General features: G+C 45.6%; 1 protein-coding gene across 2 annotated transcripts; it reads right to left on the reverse strand.

Moving 5' to 3' along the window:
* Window positions 1–1017: 1017 nt before the first annotated feature.
* LOC133108254 (amyloid beta precursor protein binding family B member 1-like) lies at window positions 1018–20317 on the reverse strand. Of its 2 annotated transcripts, none has more exons than XM_061217722.1 (13): window positions 20194–20317; window positions 16794–17621; window positions 15749–15951; window positions 13864–13940; window positions 12965–13025; window positions 11961–12107; window positions 9355–9482; window positions 7077–7191; window positions 6229–6313; window positions 5824–5904; window positions 5210–5325; window positions 4774–4950; window positions 1018–4110 (listed from the first exon to the last, which is right to left on the reverse strand). In XM_061217722.1, the coding sequence occupies exons 2-13, from the start codon at window positions 17383–17385 to the stop codon at window positions 3943–3945; spliced, it is 1950 nt and encodes a 649-aa protein (XP_061073706.1). In that variant the 5' UTR covers window positions 17386–17621; window positions 20194–20317; the 3' UTR covers window positions 1018–3942. The 2 variants fall into 2 exon arrangements, with proteins under 2 accessions (XP_061073706.1, XP_061073707.1); XM_061217723.1 differs by having other exon boundaries at window positions 16794–17535; window positions 20194–20306.
* Window positions 20318–23789: the final 3472 nt, after the last annotated feature.

Below are 23789 nucleotides of genomic sequence, written 5' to 3' on the forward strand. Positions count from 1 at the left end.
TCGCTGTATCGGTGGGGCTGGTAAAAGGGAGCTATTGAATATGATCACAATAGACAGCTACAGTAGCTCTACTGTATAAAGCAGCTTTTCTACATCACCATTCACAAAATGAACTCTCCTTACATTACACAATGCAACTGATGTGAGAAAGAGAGAAGACAGGTAAGGTGAGGTTTTACTACTGTCGTTAAGCAGGACCAGGTTAATAAACAAAGTTTTTATTATAGTATATAGTTATTTTTATTTTTTTCCAGTCAGTGCATGTACATATGTATGTATAGTAGCGAGGATACACAGTGAATGGCCTGTATGCAGTTCTACAGAGGCAGTCATTGTGTGAAAACAGCTCTAACAAGGCCCTTAAAAAACCACATAATTACACTACAAGCCATGAAGAGCCCTGCTGTCCTGTTGTGCTGCGGGAGAGAGTTCCCCGCGTAGTGGGAGAGGGCATTAACGGGCTTGGACAGAGTCTGGGGCAGCTGGCTCCCAACTGCCAATAGCTTTCATCTGCCAGCCACATCCCCGGGAAACACAAACCTATTCCTGCTCTCCCTTTCAACTCGGCGGGGGGTGGGAGAGCGAGCGGGAGGCTCGTATAAACAGGCGAGGGGGTGTTCCACGCGTAATGGCAGTGACCGGGGCGGTCTGAGACAGACAATGCTCCTGTTACACTGCAAATGTGCGCCCGGTGGTCCCAGCCACAGATATTCCTTCCAGAGAGACAGCAAAAGGAGGACTCGGGCCAGGACAAGAGTGAAACACACAGTGCACAGAGATATTAATCAGAGGGAATTATATATGCAGCCTTTTCTATTTAACCAGCATGGAACCTCCCAAAAATGTCACAGTTTTAACCAAACGCCACAGGGACATGAGCCCTGGGCAGGTCGGAAAAGGCAGGTCCTTTCACCCCTGCCTTCGATTCAGAGGCTGCCTGTGCCCCGTCACTCATTCACGGTTAAACCAGAAACAATGACACGGGAGAAGAAAAGGAAGGAAAAAAGGAACAAACGGTGATACTTATGCTTTTATTTTTTATACAGTGACACTTTATATTAATATACATGTATATACAGAACACCGAATTTACATCTTTAAATAATTTAACAATCCTTCAAAATCCAGACCCTTCATTACTTAGCAGTCTAGAATGTAGTGTTGACACACATGAAACCTTAAATAAATCAGGATGCCTTTACATAGAGGAAAAATGAATAAATACACTTAGGTGCAAACTGGAGTGATGTAAACCACTAAGATCATAGATTTCAGCCAACAGCGACGCAGCTAAAAGCAAGGGTAATACAAGACCCATATTTTCCACGTTTTCGGAATGCGATTCTGTCAAACACGCGACACACACGTACTTCAAAAGGAAAGGCAGGAGTCGCTCCAGAACACACACGTGAAATGAAAAGGACGACACAATAGAACCGCGTCTAAAACGCCATGACCGCTTTAACGGTCGTGTAGATCACACTCCCCTCAATATCGCCTTTCCTGCTCCTGTCCTGAAGGCGGGGCAGTATCTAAGAGTTTCACTACAGAACAGCATTTCCATTTAGTCAAGGAAATGGATATATTAGTCATGCTCAGTTATTCAGAAAGGGTTCATTCCCAAACATACAATACAAATTTTATCCCAACTAACATCCTTTACAACTCAGCGATGCGCTTCTTATGACTTAAAAATTGGTGCATCCACATAGAATCACACAGCATCTAAATGGCATACATCTCACACAGAATTCCACACAGTTCCACACAGTTAGATATTTTATCTAATTTTTTTTAAAAGCTTCCACTGTGCTATGCTTTCAGAAAATATGCTGCTAACCTCCAGTGAAGTAGCACTTGCTTTGTGGTTCTGTGGACCAGATCTTCTGTTAGGAGAAGAAAGCATGATAGCAAGCTACTGAAACATTAACAGAGAATTTTGAATGCCGACACAACAGTGTCCTTTGACTGAAAGCATTTTATCTTGCCTTGTAGTTGAAAAATAAACAGTGCAAGTTGAAGTTTTGATGCCGTGATAAAATTTCAAACAACAAATGGTGATTAATTATGAGTGTTTTTACAAGAAGGGTATTAAAACAAAGACAAGCTAATACAGTATAAAATTATATTTAAAAAAATAAGACTACTTAATTATTGCCTTGTAAAATATGTGTAGCCACAAATCATCATCAATTTCCTCAATGCCCTATCAGGCCAAAAAACATAGTTAAAGATGGTGCAATGTATCAATATTTTACAAAGTATAGTACAAAATAACATTGAAAAATATGAGGCGGTACCTTTTAAAGGCAACTCCCTGGGAAAATACCGCAAGTCCACGTGGGGCGGGGGGGGGGGAACGGTAGATATTGATAGATGATTTTGGGCAATAAACCTACAGTGAGCAGGTCTTATTATGGAGACAGAGTATACTGCACCCTCTCACCCCCAGCTCACCACTAAGAACAGGGCTACCGCTGAGGTCCCCATTGACATAGACTTCAAATAGAAAGTTGGCAGTGATGGAGGAAAATGTTCAGCTATAAGTCTCCGTTTCCCCCATAGCTGTGCTCTTTAACTGTACCCTTCAGCTGTGGCTTAAGAGCCCATTGCGCACCGGCGAAGTTAACCAACCGTCTGAGTAAAACCTGGGAAGCAGCCGGCCAGCGCTGGCTTTCATGGAAAAAGCAGCGTTTGCAGTTTGCTTCACCGAGCCCTGAGCCCAAACCGCAGAAGTGCCCCGGCGTCCGTTTGCCCTGGCGGGTTCTGCCACGGCGGAAGCACCAAGCTCACTGCAGCAAACCCCCTTCCACCAGCAAGGCACACACTGTACAGCCCTACTGAGTGTGTAGCGGACGCCATCTTGCTGCCTCCAGATCCCAGCATGCATCACTTCCCTGCCACACCAAAGAGCTATGATTGCAATCTCAGGTCCTCTGGTTGGTCAGTGCCTGGCCTACAGCTAATCATCTTTTTTTGGAAGACAGGAAAAGATTGATTTGTCATGTTGGGCATGATTTTAATTTTTTTTTTTGGCAAAAAGGGATGGAGAATTTTGAAAGCCACAATAAGAGTCATAGAGTAAAGGCTTCAGGATTGGTCAGTGAGACCTAAGCCTGTGTAATCAAGAGGAACGCAGGCAATTATACACACTTATGCTACAAAACCCAACACCTGGAAATCCTTTACAAAAGCTTGGAATTCAGACACATTCTCAAACAGTGTTTCCCCTACATTTACATTCTTAGCTTTAAAATTCTTTGCATTTTCTGAAAATATGACTGAATTACTGAAGAACCTGAAATTCTAACTGCTGGAATTTTGAATGTCTGGATTTTCAACAGGAAATATCTACACAGCAGAAGACAATATGGCAAGACATGAATATAAAAACACTAAGTTTTACCAGTCACACTGAACCAGCCTGACATTTGGATATTCTCAGAAGTTCTCTACTCTATCTTTTAGACATATTTTTCAGCTTTCTTCATTAACAACCGACCAGACTCTCTACAACGTATTAGACAATGACTTTGTACACTCATATATACAAATTATCTAGTCTAACCTTTATCCGTGATATTTCTTTAATCTGAAGAGATGGGCTGTGATACGAGATGGGTCTTAAACTTCATCAATAATTCTTCCCCTGTTAGACACAGGGAAGGAAAGAGCAGTGCCATCATTTATGTATCACACACCCCATCTCTTCTGCTTCTGAAGCAAATATATCTTCTTGATAAATAACTGCAACAAAAATAGGAGAGGGCATCGTGCATCAGCCCACCAGTGTGTGCGAGCTTCGGGGAGAACAGGGCAGGGCCCTGAGTCTTACAGTAAAATCTCAATATTACTCTTAAACGGCGAAAGTGGAGGACGTGACCGAGAACGCGCGGGTCATGGCTGAGGAGAGGGGAGGGAGGCGAACGCCTCTCCCCCCCCTTAGGGCGACTCCGCCACGGACATCTTCTGCTTGAAGCTGCCCAGGAGCGTCTGCACGCCCTTCTTGACGCTGGAGCCCACGCGTCGGGCCACGGAGTCCGCCGGGGCGGTGGGCAGGCAGGAGCTGGTGCTGGGGGGCCGGGCGTCCAGACACTTCTGGTACCGCAGCTGTGAGACCGCGTGAGAGCAGGGAGAGGTCATACCACAGACAGCCTACGCCAAGCAGACTGTCAGCTGCTTATTGCAAATACGACGTGTGGTCTCGGCTGCTCGCACACGCGCACACGCACACACTCACACACACATACATACTCGCACACACACATGCACGTATACACACACACATACATACACGTATACACACACACATACATACTCGCACACACACATGCACGTATACACACACATACATACTCGCACACACTCGCACACACACCTGCACATATACACACACACATACATACTCGCACACACACATGCACGTATACACACACACATACATACTCGCACACACACATGCACGTATACACACACACATACACTCTCACACACTCGCACACATGCACGCCCAAACACGCACAGACACGCACAGACAAGGACAGACAAGCACACACACGCACGCACACGCACGCACACGCACGCACACGCACGCACACGCACGCACACACACACACGCACGCACACGCGCGCACACGCGCGCACACACTCACACACACGTATACACACACACATACATACTCGCTCACACGCGCACACACACATGCACGTATACACACACACATACATACTCTCACACACACGCACACACGCCCATGACCCCAGGGCTCTCACCATGCAGGCGGCCTGCACTGCCTCGGACAGACTGGCAGCGTTGGGCTCGCACCAGAACATGTGGCAGATGAAGTCCCCCGGGCCCTCGGCCATGATGAAGGCGAAGGTGTGGACGTCCTTCCCCACGCCCATGAAGGACAGGAAACGCACGCGGCACTCAGACAGAACCTCCTCCGTCTGAAAGGACAGGAAAAGAAGCATTCACTCATGTCCAAAATGTCAGCCTTCTTTTAACTATTTCATTCGTATAATCAACAAATTCTGTCATGGACAACCATCAATGACTGTCTGGTGAGGGCTTCAGAACCTAGCCAGATCGGCCAACTCAAGAGTAGGCCTGGAGCTCTTAGAGTATGGAAAGAAGGAGTAGATCCCGGCCCACTAACAGTGTATAACGGCATTGGTTTGAGTTGTCTAAAAGTGTCTTGCGCTCTACCTCCGTGGTCAGGATGGTGAGGGTGGCTGAAGCCACATTGACAGTGACCTGCGTCCACTCGTGCATTTCTTTGGCATTCAGAGCCGTCTCCAGGGCAACGTTAATCGTGTCCATACCTGAGACACACACAAGGGGACACGTGTCATGGAAAACAGCCACTCACCAAGGCAATGCAAGACCGCCGTCTTCTACTTTCACAACCGGGAGAGTACAATTTGCGAAAATACTAATTCACAGCAAAGCAGGCGTGATTATTTAACACCATTTCCCAATTAAACACTCTTCCATTAGCATTAAGAGTCCCATAAATTAGATACAGCCTTCCATTAATTATTTGCCATTTGAAAACGCATAAATTATTAAAGTAACAAAGAGTCTCATCTATATCTCTCAAAATGCGGCAAGAAAAAACTGAACAGAAATGTCTATTACGAACAGACAAATAAAATCAGTAAAATTAAAAGTGAAGAGAAAACAAAAAAGTGTCAAATAAAAGCAACCAGAGATAAAAAAATATGTATGCCACACAGCACAGTCAAATGCATAATATCGTCATTCGCAGGCCCACAGTCTGCCAGCTAGGACATGCAAGCATTCCTTATAGTGTTCCTTACCCACGGGTTTGGTCACCCGCATGTTGCCTAAGTAACGCACGTGGAAGCGCTGCACCAGTTCATTCTTTGGCGCAGGGAATTCTGGGAGGGAGAGGGAGAGGGAGAGGGAGAGGGAGAGAGAGAGAGAGAGAGAGAGAGAGAGAGAGAGAGAGAGAGAGAGAGAGGGAGGGAGGGAGGGAGGGAGGGAGGGAGAGAGAGAGAGGGAGGGAGGGAGGGAGGGAGGGAGGGAGGGAGAGAGAGAGAGAGACAGAGAGAGAGAGAGAGAGAGAGAGAGAGAGAGATGGTGAAACAAGAGAGACGGGAACAGTGAATTTCACATGGGCTAATTGCTGTTGTATCAGTGTGGATTAATAAGCCCCAGAGCAGTGCGGCGGGGTGCTGCAGGTTTGTACAGACGCTCGCTACCTTGTACAGGAATATCCACCAGTTTGGAGGGGTCAATGTTCAGCCTGTTCAGGCAGGACTTGGATGACTTCCTCTCAGACATAATCTGCAAACGAAATGCAGAACAGCAATTACAGGAATGCTGAAAACGGTTTTAGTGCATCGCGGTATGCAGCACTCGAACGTGTGTGTCCCCATTAGGCACAACAAAACGACACGGTCTGAAGAAGACGCACAGAAAATTATTACATGAGCCGAAGCATGTGAGGATTCTGTGTGAACACTTTCAACTTCTCAGACTTTCACCAGGAATTCCCCGGAGAAAATAAAAGTTTGTTTATGTGGCAGAAAGTAGGGCAATGCTCACTTAAAATGTAAACGCAATGGACAATCATTCAATTATTCAATAAGAGCCTTGAAATTTACAATTAAAAATACATTTTACAATTTACATTTCAGCGGAGATCAAGTGGAAAATATTAAGAGGGTTAGAAGTTTCAGAATGCGTCTCGGATGGGTGATGTAAGCCGAAAAATCGGTAATCAGAAGTGAAATCTAATTCTGTTTGAACAGTGACACTTGCAACGGCATAGGCAACGAGCACACAAGTGACTACATCAGCTGTGGCGTACGAGCTTCCCCCCGCTCTTCCCCCTGCAAAGCGGCCGCAAACAACCCATTCCACCTGGGCTCAGCGTGACCTTTCCCAAACACCACACTTATCCCAGCAGCAGAAGAGGCAGGCCCGGGGAGTCCCGACTGCTCTGCGGCCGGGTATAAACGCTGTGCTGAGCGGCGCCCCCTCCTGGCTGGGCGCGGCTCTACTCGGGTTTCCCCCCGGACGGGGGAGGCGGGGGACGGGGGCTCACCTTGGAGCAGATGTCGTGCATGCTGGTGGCGATGTTTTTGGCGGGCGTGTCGCAGCGGAACACGTGGCACTTGAGCACGTGGGTGAGCTTATCCCGGGCCACGTAGGCGAAGTCCCTGGGGGCAGGAAGAGAGGAGGGGCGTGAGGACCCCGCGGGACCCGAGACGGCCCCGCAGGACCGGATATAACACCGCAGGACCGGACATAACACCGCAGGACCGGATATAACACCGCAGGACCGGACATAACACCGCAGGACCGGATATAACATCGCAGTTCCGGATATAACACCGCAGGACCAGATATAACACCGCAGGACCGGATATAACACCGCAGGACCGGATATAACACCGCAGGACCGGACATAACACCGCAGGACCCGAGACAGCCATGCAGACACGCAGCGGAGTGACTGATGGAGGTGGAGGAGTGCGGTCACTCCGCTGTACAGCTTTAATGACCAGAGGAGCTCAAAGCCCTTTCAGTGAGAAACACAATGCAAGACACACACAGCCTAATGACTGACATAATTACAGACCGTGAGAAACTAGCAGCGGTCCATTTGGCAGCTGGAGACTCATTTCATAAACAAGCCCCATATTTAACTTAAAGGAAAAAAAAACTGTATTTTTACGGCGTGTGAATGATAATGCAGCCAAAGACTGACACAAGCAACTCCCTACTCAATGCAAGAGTGCTCCTTAAAGTGAAACTAATTACTCCTGATGACAGCTGGGAAGAACTCTGCTCCTGATTAAAATGAAAGGTTAAAAAAGCACAAATTGCTCATTTTCATGCTAACATATCTTTACAATTTCAAAAGCAATTGCCAATACTGGTTTGGGTTCTCCGCCAAGCGATAAATTTGGTGTCAACACCACATTTCACCTTTTGTACCTCAACTTCCCAGCGTTCATCACAAGGTCATTGTTCACAAGGCCATGTCCATGAGATATTAGTGTAATGCTTCATGACAACAGTGACACATTGGAACACCCTTTTTTGCTGAGGATAACAGAATTTTTAAAAGAACATTGTTTAAAGTAGCAAAAACAAATCAAGCTAAATATAAATTTTATTTTAAATTATAAGTTACAACATACTAATCTAACTACCTGTGGTGCATAATCCCCATTAAACAAACAATCTTAGAAACATTTACCCCGAGTGACAGCTAGGTCTTCTTGAATGGGCATGAGTGTTTATTTGAATGGGTGAATCACAACCAAGAGATTATTTCACCGTTCAAAACGTGCTCTGACAGCCAAAGAAAACACTTTGAGACCAAGAAGCTAAACGACCGCGTGGGGTCAGGGTGAGCGGCTGGTGACTACGGGTTTTTCCGGAGCGGAGAACAGCGAGGGTGTGAGGCGCGGAACATTCCGGAATGGGAGAGCTGGGAACAGAAGCGACCATCTGCTCCTCCGTGTTCACCACGACAGCCACACACACAGACACAGATGGAGGGAGAGTGAGAGTGATGCAGTCTAACGAGGGCGGTTAGGAAGCACACTGACAAGAGTACACTACCTCTCTCTGTGACACAGTGCAGCGGGATAGAGGAGAAAGGCAGAATTTAAAAGAAATATCACACAAAACAGAAATAAAGAAACATAAATTATAGGTGGATTCATATATTCGAATAGGCTTCACATTAAATTATTGCAGGATAGGATAGGAACATTCACATCATAAAAGATTTAAAAAAATAATACTTGCATAATAGCCATGCATAATATATAAATATTTATGTTTATTCCATAAACGGGCGCATGCATTCTAACAAAAGCTACCTAACTTAAATACATTTTGCTAGAACTACTAACATAAATATCTGTTATGTTAATTTAAAAAAATGGCACTGTCTGAATTCAGCACTTCGCAGAAACCAGTAAAATAATGCCTGTAGTTACAGTGTCGGTCCTCCAGAGGGCAGTATGAGCTTTAGATAGACAGGACCGTGGTCCCTCCGATAGGGGGTTTGTATGGAATGCAGAACCTCCAGAATGACTCATTATGACTCACTGCGTTCTTTCTGTGGTACTCCTAATGGTCAGAGTTCCACAGCACTTATATAGCAATGGAAAAATCAGACAACCCAGGGCTGAGTGCCCATGACACCAGGCCAACAGCAGAGCAGCATGCTAAATACAAAGAGCCACTGTGGATAAAAAAGGCAGGCACAAATGCTAAAGTAAACAGAACCAAATTGGGACTGAAATAAGTGGATGTGCTGGTTTGACAGCCCCAGGACGGGTGCTGGGGAGGGGGGCTCTTACCTGCCGTTGTCGCGCCCCACGCCCCACACGCGGATGCTGACGATGGGCTGGGAGTGCAGCAGGGTCTGGCCCAGCGGGTCGATCAGATTCAGGGTCTCGTTCTCCAGAACCAGCAGCATGTCCTTCCCCTAAACACACACACACACACACACACACACACACACACACACACACACACACACACACACACAGACACAGACACAGACACAGACACACACACACACACACACACACACACAAATAAGCACACACACACACACACACAGACACACAGACACACAGACACACAGACACGTACTCACACAGACACAGACAGACACATACGCGCACACACACACACACACGTACACACAAACACAAATACACACACACCCAGACACGTACGCGCACAAGTACGTGCACGCACAGACACACACAAACAGACACATACGCACACATACACACAAGCACGCACGCATGCACACAGACACGTATGCACACACACACACAAAACAAGTATCAAAGACGCATTATTACCTTGCAACTGCATACACATTACACATTTTATCATCCATCATTCCAGCACAACCTTATCGCCATCCTCCCAGCATGCCCTTCCTGACAACAGGCAAGATGCCCTTCACTTTCCATACTGTACACCCAGGGTACCCCTAATCACTCACAGAAAAGCCAGCCATGAACAAAATGCCCTTCATTTTCCATACTGTACACACAGGGTACCCCTAATCACTCACTGAAAAGCCAGCCATGAACAAAATGCCCTCACGTGTCAGGGTGCATAAATATAACCTATAAAACTCAATCCATACACCCTCTCTTCGGTGCTGTAATGGACAATAGTTTAGACCACTTAAATAAAGGCAGACAATGAAACATTTATAGGCTATAACTGTTCAGTTACAGAAGTAATATGGCTGCCATCAGTGGACTGAATGCCTCCAGTCCCACAGTAAGGGCTATTTAAGCGCAGCGGTCCACACCGCTGAGTCTACCTCACTGAAATGCATCTAGTACAGCAATCAATGATGGGCTGGACACGGTCTGTGTCAGACCTGGGAACTCTACCCTTTTTTCATCCGTCTTCCGTCTGGAGGCAGAAATAGAGGAACTGCAGAACGGGGGAAAGATCCTCAGACACGCGTCACTTGGCCAAGCTGAGCCAGCGAGCCGAGCGCTGCCTAACTCCACCAGAGGTGGCGCCACAGGCCCAGACTAAGGCCCCTTAACCCAGCCTGACACACAGAGACTCCTCACACATCCACAGGCCCAGACTAAGCCCCCTTAAGCCAGCCTGACACACAGAGACTCCTCACACATCCACAAACCCAGACTAAGCCCCCTTAAGCCAGCCTGGCACACAGAGACTCCTCACACATCCACAAACCCAGACTAAACCCCCTTAAGCCAGCCTGGCACACAGAGACTCCTCACACATCCACAAGCCCAGACTAAACCCCCTTAAACCAGCCTGAAACACAGAGACTCCTCACACATCCACAGGCCCAGACTAAGCCCCCTTAAGCCAGCCTGACACACAGAGACTCCTCACACATCCACAGGCCCAGACTAAACCCCCTTAAGCCAGCCTGACACACAGAGACTCCTCACACATCCACAGGCCCAGACTAAACCCCCTTAATCCAGCCTGACACACAGGGGCTCCTCACACATCCCATGTTCAACAGGACATCCAACGCGCAGGACTCATGGGCACTGGCTACAGACGACGGTAATGAGTCAAAGTCACTGTCAGAGTTATCATCCTAAACTGCAGGGAGCCCAAATCTTTTTGGTGAAGTGCTGGCAGTTTTGTTGCTGTTTTACCGCATGTATTCATTTTCTTATTTTTCACTTTTACACAAGTATGTGTGTGTGTGTGTGTGTGTGTGTGTGTGTGGCGTCAACTCACTTCTGCCTACCCCACTGTGTCCCTTTAGTATCCGATGCTGCAGGTCCTGTACTAATCTCGCAGGCTTAGTGCAAGATTAGTACAGGATTAGATTAGGTTTTTTTTAAATGGTTTTGATACATTTGATACAAAGATTTGATACTGTATATCACTGGTCCTATTGAAACATTTGAATATTGGGACTCAAATTAGTACCTTTCAGGGAACTATCAGCATAGTCTATTGGACCACAGACTACAGGACCCACCTCAGACACTCCTGTCAGCCATTTTGGGCCCTGACCCATACAGTAGTTTACACTGCTGTAGTTGGATGTATACTAAATTTGAAAAGAGCTTTAATTACCAATTCCCATTTAAGTCTGCCTCTCTGCCTTCCCAATCTTCTAAGTGCATAATACCAAGAGGCGTTTGAGAAATCAATACACTTTAATGTCAGGCTGGGGAATACAACAGGACTGAAGGCTTCTCCAGTGACAGAGGTAATTATAAGTGGGTAGAATACTTTCAGCTGTTCGGTGAATGTAAATTGCGGGGAAATGTTCCTGCCACCTGTGTTTCTGCGTCTGACAGCAGAAAACACATTCCTCGCTCTGCCCTCGCAGAGAACATCTGCTCTCGCTGCGATGGAGGCGCTGGGAGAACAGAGCGCAAGCCGCCAACGCCAGCAAGCCCCCCCCCCCCGCGCCCCCCCTCACCTCGCCCCAGATCCCCGCAGAGTCGTGCAGGTTCTGCTTGTGGTAGGACAGTTGGCGGATGCAGTTGTTGACGGCGACGCTGCTCTTGCCCGGCGCCATTTCCTCCTCGGACATCTCCACCCAGCCCAGGGAGCGCACGGCGAAGCACTGCCGAGGGACAGGCGAGGGGGAGCGGGGGGGGAGGGAGGTGCAGACAGAGAGGGAGGCGCAGACAGACACAGACGCTCACTGTGAGGGAAGAGGGCGGCTAGGCCGGCGAGAGGCCGCTGTCCAGCGTTCACACTCAGGAAACACACGCTGAGCCCCGCAGAAAGGTCAGCAATAAATTCTTCTACAGTACATAAAAGGTGTGTTTGCGTGTCTGTATGTGTGTGTGTGTGTGTGTGTGTGTGTGACTGTATATGTATCTTTTGGATGTGTGTTTGTGAGTGTGTCATTATTTACACAATCTGAACAATTTCCCAAAATCACCAGTCATTGGGATTCTGAGGAGACAGCTGAACTGATGATCAGTGAGGAAAAATCGGTTTTTTTAGCACAACAACAGAATATTCCCCAAGAGCCTAATCACATACAACCACAGCTGGGAAAGGCCAAACACTGCGGAAATATTTACAGCCACACCCCTCACATATCTCCTGTAGGTGAGGATCTGCGAGGAAAGGATGGGCCTCTGTGTGTGTGTGTGTGTGTGTGTGTGTGTGTGCACGGGTGTGTGTGAGCGTGGGTGTGTATGGCTGCGTGTTTGTGTGTGCACACGTGTCTCTAGACTGTGTGTAGCTGTGTGTGCACGAGTGTGCATTTGTGAGCATGCGTGTGACTATAATATGGGTACGGGTGTGTGCATGTGTTCGCATATGTGTGTGTGCGTGCATGTGTGTGTGCACGTATACATGCCTCTCGACTGTGTGTGTGGCCGTGTGTGCACGAGTGTGCATTTGTGTGTGCAATATGGGTGTGTGTGTGTGTGTGTGTGTGTATGTATGTAAGGGCACCATTGGTACCTTGGCCTCCAGGTCAGCGCTAAACGAGCTTTGCTTCTCCTCATCCTCTGACAGGGAACAGCTGGGAGAGAGACAGGAGGAGAGAGAAAGAGAGAGGGAGTGGGAGAGGAGGAGCAGAGGGAAAGGGAGGGGGAGAGGGAGAGGAGGAGCAGAGAGGAGTAGAGGGAGGGGGGGAGGTGACAGAGCCAGTTTTAATTGCTAATTACTGTTTACATGTCCGTCAGCAGTTTGATTGCAAAGCAGTGCAGCAGTCTCTAAACCAAGCAGCAGATATGCTAATGACGGATTTGGTATTCCCAGTGCAGTGAAAGTGATAAAGCAATACTAACCCACGATCAAGCCAAGCTGACTACAACACCTTCCCACGCCTGCCCCAGAGCGCCCTTAAAAACGCACGGGAGTGCCTTTCATAACCTGTATTCTGGGTCTTATTCACCATCTGCATAACAGCTTACATTGCCATAAACACACACCTCCCACTTCTTATGCTGAAACGCACCATTATCAGTGCAGATATTATCCTTCTGCTATTAATAATATGCCAAATAAAACACTGCAACTACAGATGAATTCCAAAAACAGGGAAGAGATATCAGTCAACATACTGAAACACCGAAAGGCTTTAAGCGTTCTTGTCAGCGCACAATGACGGAAGAGGAATTTTTAGACCGGTTGTTTCTTCAAAAATAACCTGCTTTTTTAAGAAGTGGAGTAAATAATTGAAACCGTTTCATTCGTGTTTAATACATAATTTAAGCCGAGAGGAAAGGAAGCCCCTCCGCGTGTCATGTTCTATACTTGGTGCCGGATGTGCCGTGACCCTCGGTGATAACGCGTTACTGACGGTTGGCTGACGGCGGGTCGTTTGTCTCCGCCCAGCAGGACTCAGGGCGGCGTACCTGAGGTTGATGGACGCGTAGCGCAGGGTGGCCCCCTCGAACTCCTTCAGGCTCTGGTCCGACACCACGTCCCCCTCCTGAGAAAACGAGGGGTCAGACGTCACGGTTTCAAACACTGGGCTCATCTGTATATGTCTGTAAGCTGGGATGATGAAGACGGTATGTCTCTTTGGCTAATGAAGAGGCTATTAAGTTTCCTTCATCCCAGAGCATCCACACCGGGGAGGGACACAAGTGTCTGCTGGTTTTTGGTGCGTTTCAGTGCTTAAGTCCTATTTAAGTCACCGACTGGCTGCAGTCCACATCTTACTCCTGGGGCCTAAAATGGCGGCTGGCAGAAAGGAAACCACAAGCCAGCAGCAACGGCAGCCCTCCAGGACTGTGGTTAGAGATCCCTGATCTGCTCCTACTGTTCTCATTACAGAAAAGCTTAAAAACACTTAACTGCTGCGGTGGCAGTGTCGGTTAGGCCAGACAGCAATTTCACAATTACAATATTATGACTAAGGTTAAAAATAAAAATAACCTAAACGCATTGACAGGCGAGGTTCCCCAAAGGTTCAGAAATGACAATTCTCTGTTTAAATTCTAAAGGGGTTGTTAAAAGATTTGGGCCCAAATTTGTTCGGGATATATTATTCCCAATGTGCCTTGCAGTCTGCTCCTCAATGCTGTTATGATTCATTTGAAATATCGCTAACAAATTCGCATTTCAAAAATCAAAACAAATTTCAGTAGATTTCCCTTCAGAAATGCAGATATGAGCATTGGGCCTATTCTGCAATACTATTATTTATATTTCTAATCCCATAAATTGGTGATGATAAATGTCCTCATTACATTAGATCTCATTTACATCAACCTTGTTTCAGCCAGTAAAATTTTGATGTGTCAAAAAAGTTGATTAAAGGCCCTGACTGATCACAGCTCAGCATGAATCCATGCATTTATAACTCACTGTGTGAAGCACCACTCTCCGTAGAGTCAGCACAAAAGTTACTTTCTAATTTCACCCTCAGTCTCCTGGTTCTGTACACACAACTCGAAATGAAAGCTCAGTCACACTCAACTCTAATCTAATGTAGTCGACTCTACTCCACTGGGTGCTGGTGCACCCTTAGTTTAATAAATGTACTCCAATGAGAAGGAACAGCACTCACACTCACAGACACGTCTTTAAATTTTAGTGGCACAGACATGACACGCTCACTGAGTTAAGGCTCGAGGTGCGTCTGTCTCAATGAACATTTAATGACCTGACTGCCATTTCCTAAAAATATAAGATCTCCTCACAGTCCTCCTTTAATTGAGATTAAATAAATTAAGTGCTGTACTGAGTGCTCCTTACTCTTCACCTTTCTCCAACCATGGCAATACTGTGAACCTGGGACTAGGTTCTCTAGACTGCTAGAAGCTTCTTATTACATGGTGACATTCACATTGAGAATGGATCGCCTTAGCATTCCATAGCGTGTATACTTCATTTTGTGCCGACAGCTTAGAATCATGTCCATAGATGAAGAAAGAAGAAGAAAAACACGACATGGCCCAGGCAGTAAGAACAGTCGTCTGGCAGTCGGAGGGTTGCCAGTTCCATCCCCCGCCCGGGCTGTGTCGAAGTGTCCCTGAGCAAGACACCTAACCCCCAAATGCTCCTGACGAGTTGGTCGGGGCCTTGCATGGCAGCCAATCGCCGTCAGTGTGTGAGTGTGTGTATGAATGGGTGAATGGGTGAATGGAGAAGCATCAATTGTACAGCGCTTTGGATAAAGGCGCTATATAAATGCCTGGCATTTGCCATTTGCCAAAAACGGAAGAAAGAATAACAATACGAAGAATTTGTTCACCTATCAAAAAGAAAAGTGCAAACACCCCCCCCCCCCACCTGCGGCTCCTCGCTGGACGCGGTTCCCGAGGACGCGCTGGAGGGCCGGTCGGGACCCCCGCCTTCCAGGGGTGACGGGGGCTCCCACTGCGTGGTGCCGGTGGGGATGTGCCAGTAGTACGTGCCCGAGGTGTCCCGAACCCGCATCCACCCGGCGGGCAGGTCCGTGTCCGTCTCGAACGCGCTGCGGTCCCAGAAGGTCTCTGATACCGGGAGGAAGCGGGAATACAGGGCACGACAACGACAGAACATGAGCCCAGATAAAGAGAAAATGTTACATTTATCTGCGCTAATGCGCACCCTGACAGTCTGGATATTCACATCATTAGTTCCTCTTATCGGGTTAAAAACTCTGAAGTATTCAGTAAATGTGCAAGACTTCTGGGGGAGCCAGGTTATCAAAGACACATTAGCGCATAATCAAAGCACTCCATGTAGCGGTTAGTAATGACTCATCCCTCTCTTCAGAAGTACTCACTCATTTCCTCCCACGGCAAACACATAATTTATGAGAGAGGCTTATAAAACAAAACACATCGTGCCATGTTGTCAGGTTATTCAGTTCAACCACAATTGGAGCTGCCTGAGTATTTGACCTCAAGCAATATTGCAGCATTATGACCGCTTGTTTATGGTCTATTTGCGTGCTTGGCGATGTCACAATGAAAAACAGGTGGAAAACAGACATAATCCCCCATCTATTGTATCTCTCCAAACGTTGGCCTGCAACACAATACGTAATCAATCTCACAGCTTTCGGACAGGAGTACTACATTTCCGAGGATCAAATTTCAGACTGTCCCATATTTGCTTTCCTGCTTTAGAACCTTCAGATTTAGCTGGAGAAGCCATCTCAAAAAATTCGGCAGTCTATACGTTCCATTCCTACTGAAAGTGCTCAGCAAAAAAACTGCACTTAGCAAATGCTTACGGGTAAGCCCCCGACCAACAATTACGAAATTAAACCTCACGGATCATTATATAACTGTTCATATACATCTCACCTGATGGACCCCTGCCCCTCTCCACCCCCGGCTGTGCTCACCTGTCTCCCCGTCGGGGGTGCTGTTCGCCGTGCTGTCCTGGGACAGCGAGGTCCAGCTGGAGTCCTCGTCGCTGGGTGCCCCGTTCCTCCCCCCGAAAAGCACGCAGGCGCTCCTGCCGCCCCCCACGCTCTCCTTGCGGGACTCCCCGGTGCTCTGGGTCTCAGACGACGAGTCCGTGTCCTTCTCCACCGTCGTCAGGGGCAACGTATCCTCATCGTCTTCCTCCTCCTCTTCCTCCTCATCCTCCTCGCCCTCCAGAGACACCAGGTTGTCGATGATGAGCGGCTTGTTGGCCGAGTTCTTGGAGTCCAGGTCGGAGCAGAGGAACCTCAGGGTCTTGTTGGAGGTGGTCTTCTCCCCACGCCCGGGATGGTGCTCCTCCATGCTGTTGTGGTTGGGGTTGCAGTCGGGGTTGCGGTTCTGGTCCTTCCGCAGCTGGTTCTGGCCCTCCTTCACCCACTTGGCGTTGGTGGCGGCCGCCTCCTGGGCGATACGGTGCCCGTGCTCGTTCTCCTCGTTCTGGGCCTGCCCCTCCTCCCGCTGCTGGTTGTCAACCAGCTGATTGGACGCTTCGTCGCCAAGGCCGCCCATTTTTCCAGGCAGCAGGTAGAAGGTCGGGAATAAACAGCGGCTCTCGAGTGAAAGGGACGGGAAAGAAGGCGAAGAAGAGGATGAAGGCCAGGAGGAAGAGCGGATTGCTTTGGCCTCGCCTTCTACCCCAGCTCAGTGCTCACCTAGGGGCTGCAGAGGAAGCACAGACCGAGGAAATGAGCTGCTCTGGTTGGTCAGCTCTCCTCTGCTCACACAGCAGAGCAGTGGCTGGAACACTACAGGGGGCAGAAAGGGACAAACAAGGCAATGCTGTGATGAGCTAAAGGAGGACTTAGTGTTCATTAGCGCTGAAATAAAAATGTCTCCATGTGCAAAATGTAAAGTGCGATAAAATGTTGTTTGCTTACATATTTCTAATGAAAAAACGGTTTTGGCAGAGAGGTCATTATACCAAAAATAATAACAGCAATAACAATAATGTGCTACATCATGTCCTTCACCCAGGTCACATAAAACACCAATTATTATCTTCTCCTTACGCACTGAAAGTCCAGCTTCAGTGCACAAGGTGATAAGAAACACAAAAAGACCCCTGGTGTTTGACGGATGAAGTGTATTACTAGCCCTGGGTGAGAAGGCCTGCTTATTTAGAGCACCTTATTTTCTCGGCTTGGGTTCGCAGCAACTCCAAATGACCCTTAAACCAATATGCCATAAGAGAGGCCTGCTTCCATTAAGTCACTGTCACCCTGGTGACAGTTCACACTGATAGCAAGAGCTGCAAAATCTGGGTTGTCCAATAATAAGGCCAGCACTGCACTGTACATTTGTAGAGGCTATTATGAGGCTCATCTTCTGCCCTAGTCTCATGACAATGTGCCAGGTCCTTATTTCTACTGTAAGTATTGTGCACATCTTCCAAAGAATCACAGCCCACATCAGGTTAGTCATTGAGGTTATTTCCTTGAGCAAGGCACGTAATCCAATTTATAAAGTAAATATTCATACGTTGGGATTAGCATGCCAGTGCACCCATTGCACCAAAATAACTGAACAATGAGGCAAGCATTCCTTTATTGTTAATGGTGCCTTATTCTCAATGTAATGCAAATGATTACACAAATACAGCCTCATGTTGGACATAAACAAGTTCACTTTCCAGACGTGAAGGGACTCTCCTCAGTACCTAACCTACAGTCAGTAATGTGTGCTCAGCTGTGTCTGCTGAAACACTCAAAAATATAATGTGACTGCTGTAAAGTAACCCAGTGAGTCACTGGTGAAATTAAGAAGCTCTCAGTGAATTTTCTGCAATATAAGCACTCTGGATCCATCAAAAAAATGGTTTTCCTCCTTTCTTCCATAAAATGTAATATGTATTTAATGTAATATGTCTCTAGCCTGAGGCAAAGCTCAGGCCAGGGACAATTTCAAACAAGCCTGTTAACGCAATCATGCTTCCACTGTTTGTTTCTATAGAGACATACACACACACAAAATGATTATTTTATTAATACAGACAAATGCGTCATATTTTCACCTATATCTTTGGTCAGCTGAAAAAAAAAATATTCCAAATTCACTACCATTTTAGTGGTACAGTTAAGCCAACTTTTTATACACAGACCACGTTTGGTGAAGTCTACTGTTTGTAAACGCAGCAATGTGCAGAAACTGCCTTCAAAAGCCTAAATGAGATTTGAGCTCTTAGTCATGAATTGGTGATATCCTTCTGAAATCATTAGCAATATGAAAAAGCAATCGGTGCAAACCCATGGATTAAGCAGTATATCATCTAGATCGATGACTAAATTAAAATTACTCAAAGTAAATTAAATGACAATGCATTTACAGCGTGAGATTTCTAAGGCCTTTAGCAAGGGGCGTGGCTTGCGTGACTGTATGCCCGGGTGTCGCAGCCGGTATTTAACCTCTTCAATCTCACCCCTCACGAAAAAGATGGGCGACTACAGCCATCTTTCCTGGTTAATGTTAAGACACCGGCTGGTCCGTTATCCGAGTCTATTCGTAAACCCAGCGCAACGCTAGCTTGTTACACGCCTTGCTGCATATCCCTTTACGTTGTAACCAGCTAGCAATGTTGAGAGTAATAACATTCGTGACGTAGGTACGAACAGTATTATACAGCTAGGCTAGCTAACGTTATCATACCCAAAGATGCTCTCTGCTTTACCTTTCTGCCGCAGCTAGCGTTGCAAGATAGCAAGACTAGCACTAGCTCCGTGCATCTCACCTCTTACGAAATCATAACACAAATGCACAGTAAAATACATTGCTGCATAACAACGTAACATTTGCCACAATTATAATTTTATGTACATTCCATAGTGCAAATATTAATTACATAGTTATCTAATTCCAACCAAATTTCATATTTCACTGTCAATCTGATGAACTGTTCCAATACCTGCTTGGCTAATGCCAGCATTCTGCATCACGCTCCTGGTATTAGGCGTGATGTTGATGGTGCTCGCAGCCAACTGACTTGACTGCGAGCATTGTTTGATCGCTACAGATAGAAGGGAACGCATTACCTCCACAACTGGGGCGTTCACCAGGGAAAAACCTTTAGATCCGTAAAATGAACATGGAAAACAGCACTAGAGTCGATGCATACATGCAGGCTATACAGCAATATTTCTGATTATGTTATCGTCCGCCCTCAATCCATCCAACCTCCATCATTATTAATCTACCTAGCTAGCCAACGTTAGCTAGCTAGGTATCAAGCTATCATTAGTTAGCATAGACAACAAACGCATTTTTATGCCCACGCAAGCGGGCTATATAGCGACAAACCAGTTATTAAGCATCTCTTGAACTTACCCGTTTCGACTCTTGCCTGTTTTATTGTATATGATGTTTTAATGTAACAAAATTAAAAACACGGAATTTCGTTGGCCTTGGACGTGGAACATGGTCAGTAGCTTGCAGGAGAATCAACGTTGCCCGAGTCAAACGTCACTATGGAACGTCATTCCGTAGTCAATCATCACGCTGCCGTGACTGGAAAATGTTAAGACTGCTTGCCTATTTTACCGGACAATAATACAGATGGTAGAATATCCAAGCTGCATTCTGAAATAGTATTGCCATACATGCATACTACATCAGATGAAACTTATGGGCAATTGGATACAATTATAATGCCAGTTATAAATTGCACCATACATGTATTGCAGATGAATCGCTCTTCGTAAAGGGAAAGGAAATCACATAAATAATCTTTTTGTTTAAAGAAATGTAATAAGGAAGTCTCAGTAATGACAAACCTTTTGTTTTTCTTCATACACTTACATACAGTAGTATGGCTAAAATGTATTTTATTTTATATATTTAATTTATTCTGCAACAAAAGTTTGCATGCATCCCAAAACCAGAATCAAGATCTGTCTGACTGCGATATCAGTGATCATGAAGATCTGCTGCTGTAGCCTATCCACTTCAGACATGCTCTTCTGCATACCACAGTTGTAATGTGTGGTTATTTTCATTACTGTCACTTTCCTGTCAGCTTCGACCAAACTGGCCCTTCTCCTCTGACCTCTCTCATTAACAACACATTTTTGGCCACAGAACTGCTGCTCACTGATGTTGTTTTTTTTTTTTTACTCTGGAGACTGTTGTGCATGAATATCAACAGTTTCTCAGATACTCAAACCAACAATTTGGCACCAACAATCATTTCATGGTCAAAGCCACTTAGATTACATTTCCCCATTCTGACATTTGGTCTGAAAAACAGCTGAACCTCTTGACCACGTCTGCATGCTTTTAGGCATTTAGTTGCTGCCACATGATTGGCTGATTAAATATTTGCATTAACAAGCTGGTGTTCAGATGTACTTAATAAAGTGGTCACTGTTAGCCAGTACAGCTGTGGAAAAACCCTCACATAAAAGGCCTCTCCACTCACCCAGAAGACACAAATCACAGTAAATACCATGATTGAATAAGATAAACACTAACACTTCAACGCATATGAAAGTACTACAAAATACAGTGAAATGTCACTAATGCTGACTGCATTGAGGTTATAATAACAGTAAAATATTTCTGCTGTGAGTGTTCGGTGAGATTATAAGCACATTTAAAAAATGTTCTTGATATCTTCCTGTGGGAATTACATACATAGTTCCTATGCCTTTGTAGAGGTCCACCATGGGATATGATGTAATCGCTTGTTAGATTATTGTCAGAGCTCAGTATTGTGTAGCGTGGTAGTTCCTGAAGTCTCTTTTGGATGTATGCAGTTTTTTTTTTTTTACAGATCAATTAAGGCTGTTGAAAATATGCGCTTAAGTTTCACCATGATTTTTTTTTTTTACTTAAACACAACACAGATTTAGCTGGTTGCCTGTCACTTTCCATGGATGATTTTGTGTCAGTGGGCAACTAGACTTTACCCGTCTATAATTTCATCAATTAAGAACGGTAACCTCTTTCACCAGACATTTCTGATATTCTCTTGTATTTCGCAAATATCATACTGCATGGATGGGGACTGTGTAAAATATAACCTTGGCACCTACAAAGCCACAAAATTCATATAAAACAATACAAACATATCCTTTTTGAGCATGTACATTATTCTTCAAATCCCATATGACATGTTATAAGACCAGAGTGGGTTTCTTTTTAACAGCTAACGTAGCTCCAATCACAAGATTCCATGACACTAATAAAGCATGTTTCAATAACTGCTTTTATAGGCTGAAAGTATAAGCTCCTTTTCGAATAGAGGTGATAGATTTACAAACATGGGTTTTCTTGCATTGATTCCGTTTTTAACAGAGCAAATTTCAATCGCTATGGTAAAGGAACATAACGTTTGAAAGCATTAAAACTCACGGTTCTGTCTGTATAATCCGTTTTAAAATGTCATTGCTTTAGCGACAACAGTTCCTTATTTTGTAACATGTGGATGGCAAAACGAGCGTGGGGGACCTCGTCTTCTCTGCATTTTGGAAATCCATATACTACACGAAATACAGTAGTGTCAGTGTCATTTCACGGCAAGGGTCCAGCAAACCAAATTCATAATAATGCAATTCTAAAAACGTGCTAACTCGGAGAAACGCTGATATAATATCCGTTGTTTACTTCGAATCCCCGTACGTGAACGTGAAGTTATACAGTATAACATCAGCTGATCCGAGAACTGGCTAGTGGTATGGTATTGAAGTAGGACTGAGAAGCATTTTGGCTAATGACATTGTTTCTAACAGTATAGTTTGTTGGGCTTTCATAAAACAACACAGCAATTTTAGCCTGCATAACGAAACCATAGCATTTTTCACACACTGTTAAGCTTCCGCAAAAACTGTCCTTGAGCTTGACGAAAAAGGTTGACGGTTTACATCTAAATACATTCTCAAAATTGATTATTGTATTATTATGCAGCGTGCCCAGACATAGCTTGATGAGATAGAATACTCATTTGTGGTGATATCGTCATCATATTTGAAAGGGGACTTGTCCAGTGTTTACCCGGTGGCTCAATTGTGTTTCAAAGTTTGCCAGACACCACCACAATAATTTGTATCCACTGAAAAACAGAAAATCTTTTCAGTGAGAATTACAAAGGGTTACCTTTCAGAAGACACCTGCCTGTTGTGAAAAGGGTTCAAGAATAGGAAGCATTTTATTTTTGGTATGTCACTTGTGTTGAAAATGGGGTGACACTTGGGGCATTAAATGACCTGAAACCTCTGCATGATTTAAAAGCTCAGAGACAGGCAAAGGTTTGAAGAAGATTAATGTGATGCTTAAAGTAAAGGAGTTACCGAACAATGTGTTGACTTAAGTTACTGATGGCTAAAGGGCTGTGCAAATTTGGACAGTGCATGAGTTAAAGGACGAATAGTTTCTTTTTTTTGGACTTGGCACTTGCGTTCGCAGGAAAGCTGGAGTTCAGTGGCAGCCAGTTTTCCTTTAATCATTACTGAGGACTCGCTGATGTTGGCAAATGCTCACATATACTTTGCAAGTAAAGAATTTATATGTATACAATTGTATGCAATTGCACTTGCCTGCAGCATTGTAGTGCAGCCTTTTCTATAGTGGGGGAAAATGTATTTAATTCTGTAAGGCATTTGAGTGCAAAATCAAGAGGCATATTTTTAAAATAAGAGCACATTCTTTGGATGAAGAATCCAGGCCACCCAAAAGGAGTGAAGGTCTATGGTGCCAAACACATGGTGCTGCTGGAGGCACACATTACTGTATAAAAATGATTGGAATTCCAGATTTGCCTCTTGGTTTTGGAGTAAAACATTGTCCTTTTCACTTTTCTATCACCACATAAGAGCTCATATTTTGGGAATTATCATCACCGAATGTCTTGCGTCATAACATACCAAGAGAAATGGGTGACAAAGGCTGGAAAAAAGCCCATCTGGTATCATTTGGTGAGATATAGG

This window comes from Conger conger, chromosome 13, assembly GCF_963514075.1.
Source record: "Conger conger chromosome 13, fConCon1.1, whole genome shotgun sequence".
In the NCBI taxonomy this organism is placed as follows: domain Eukaryota; kingdom Metazoa; phylum Chordata; class Actinopteri; order Anguilliformes; family Congridae; genus Conger; species Conger conger.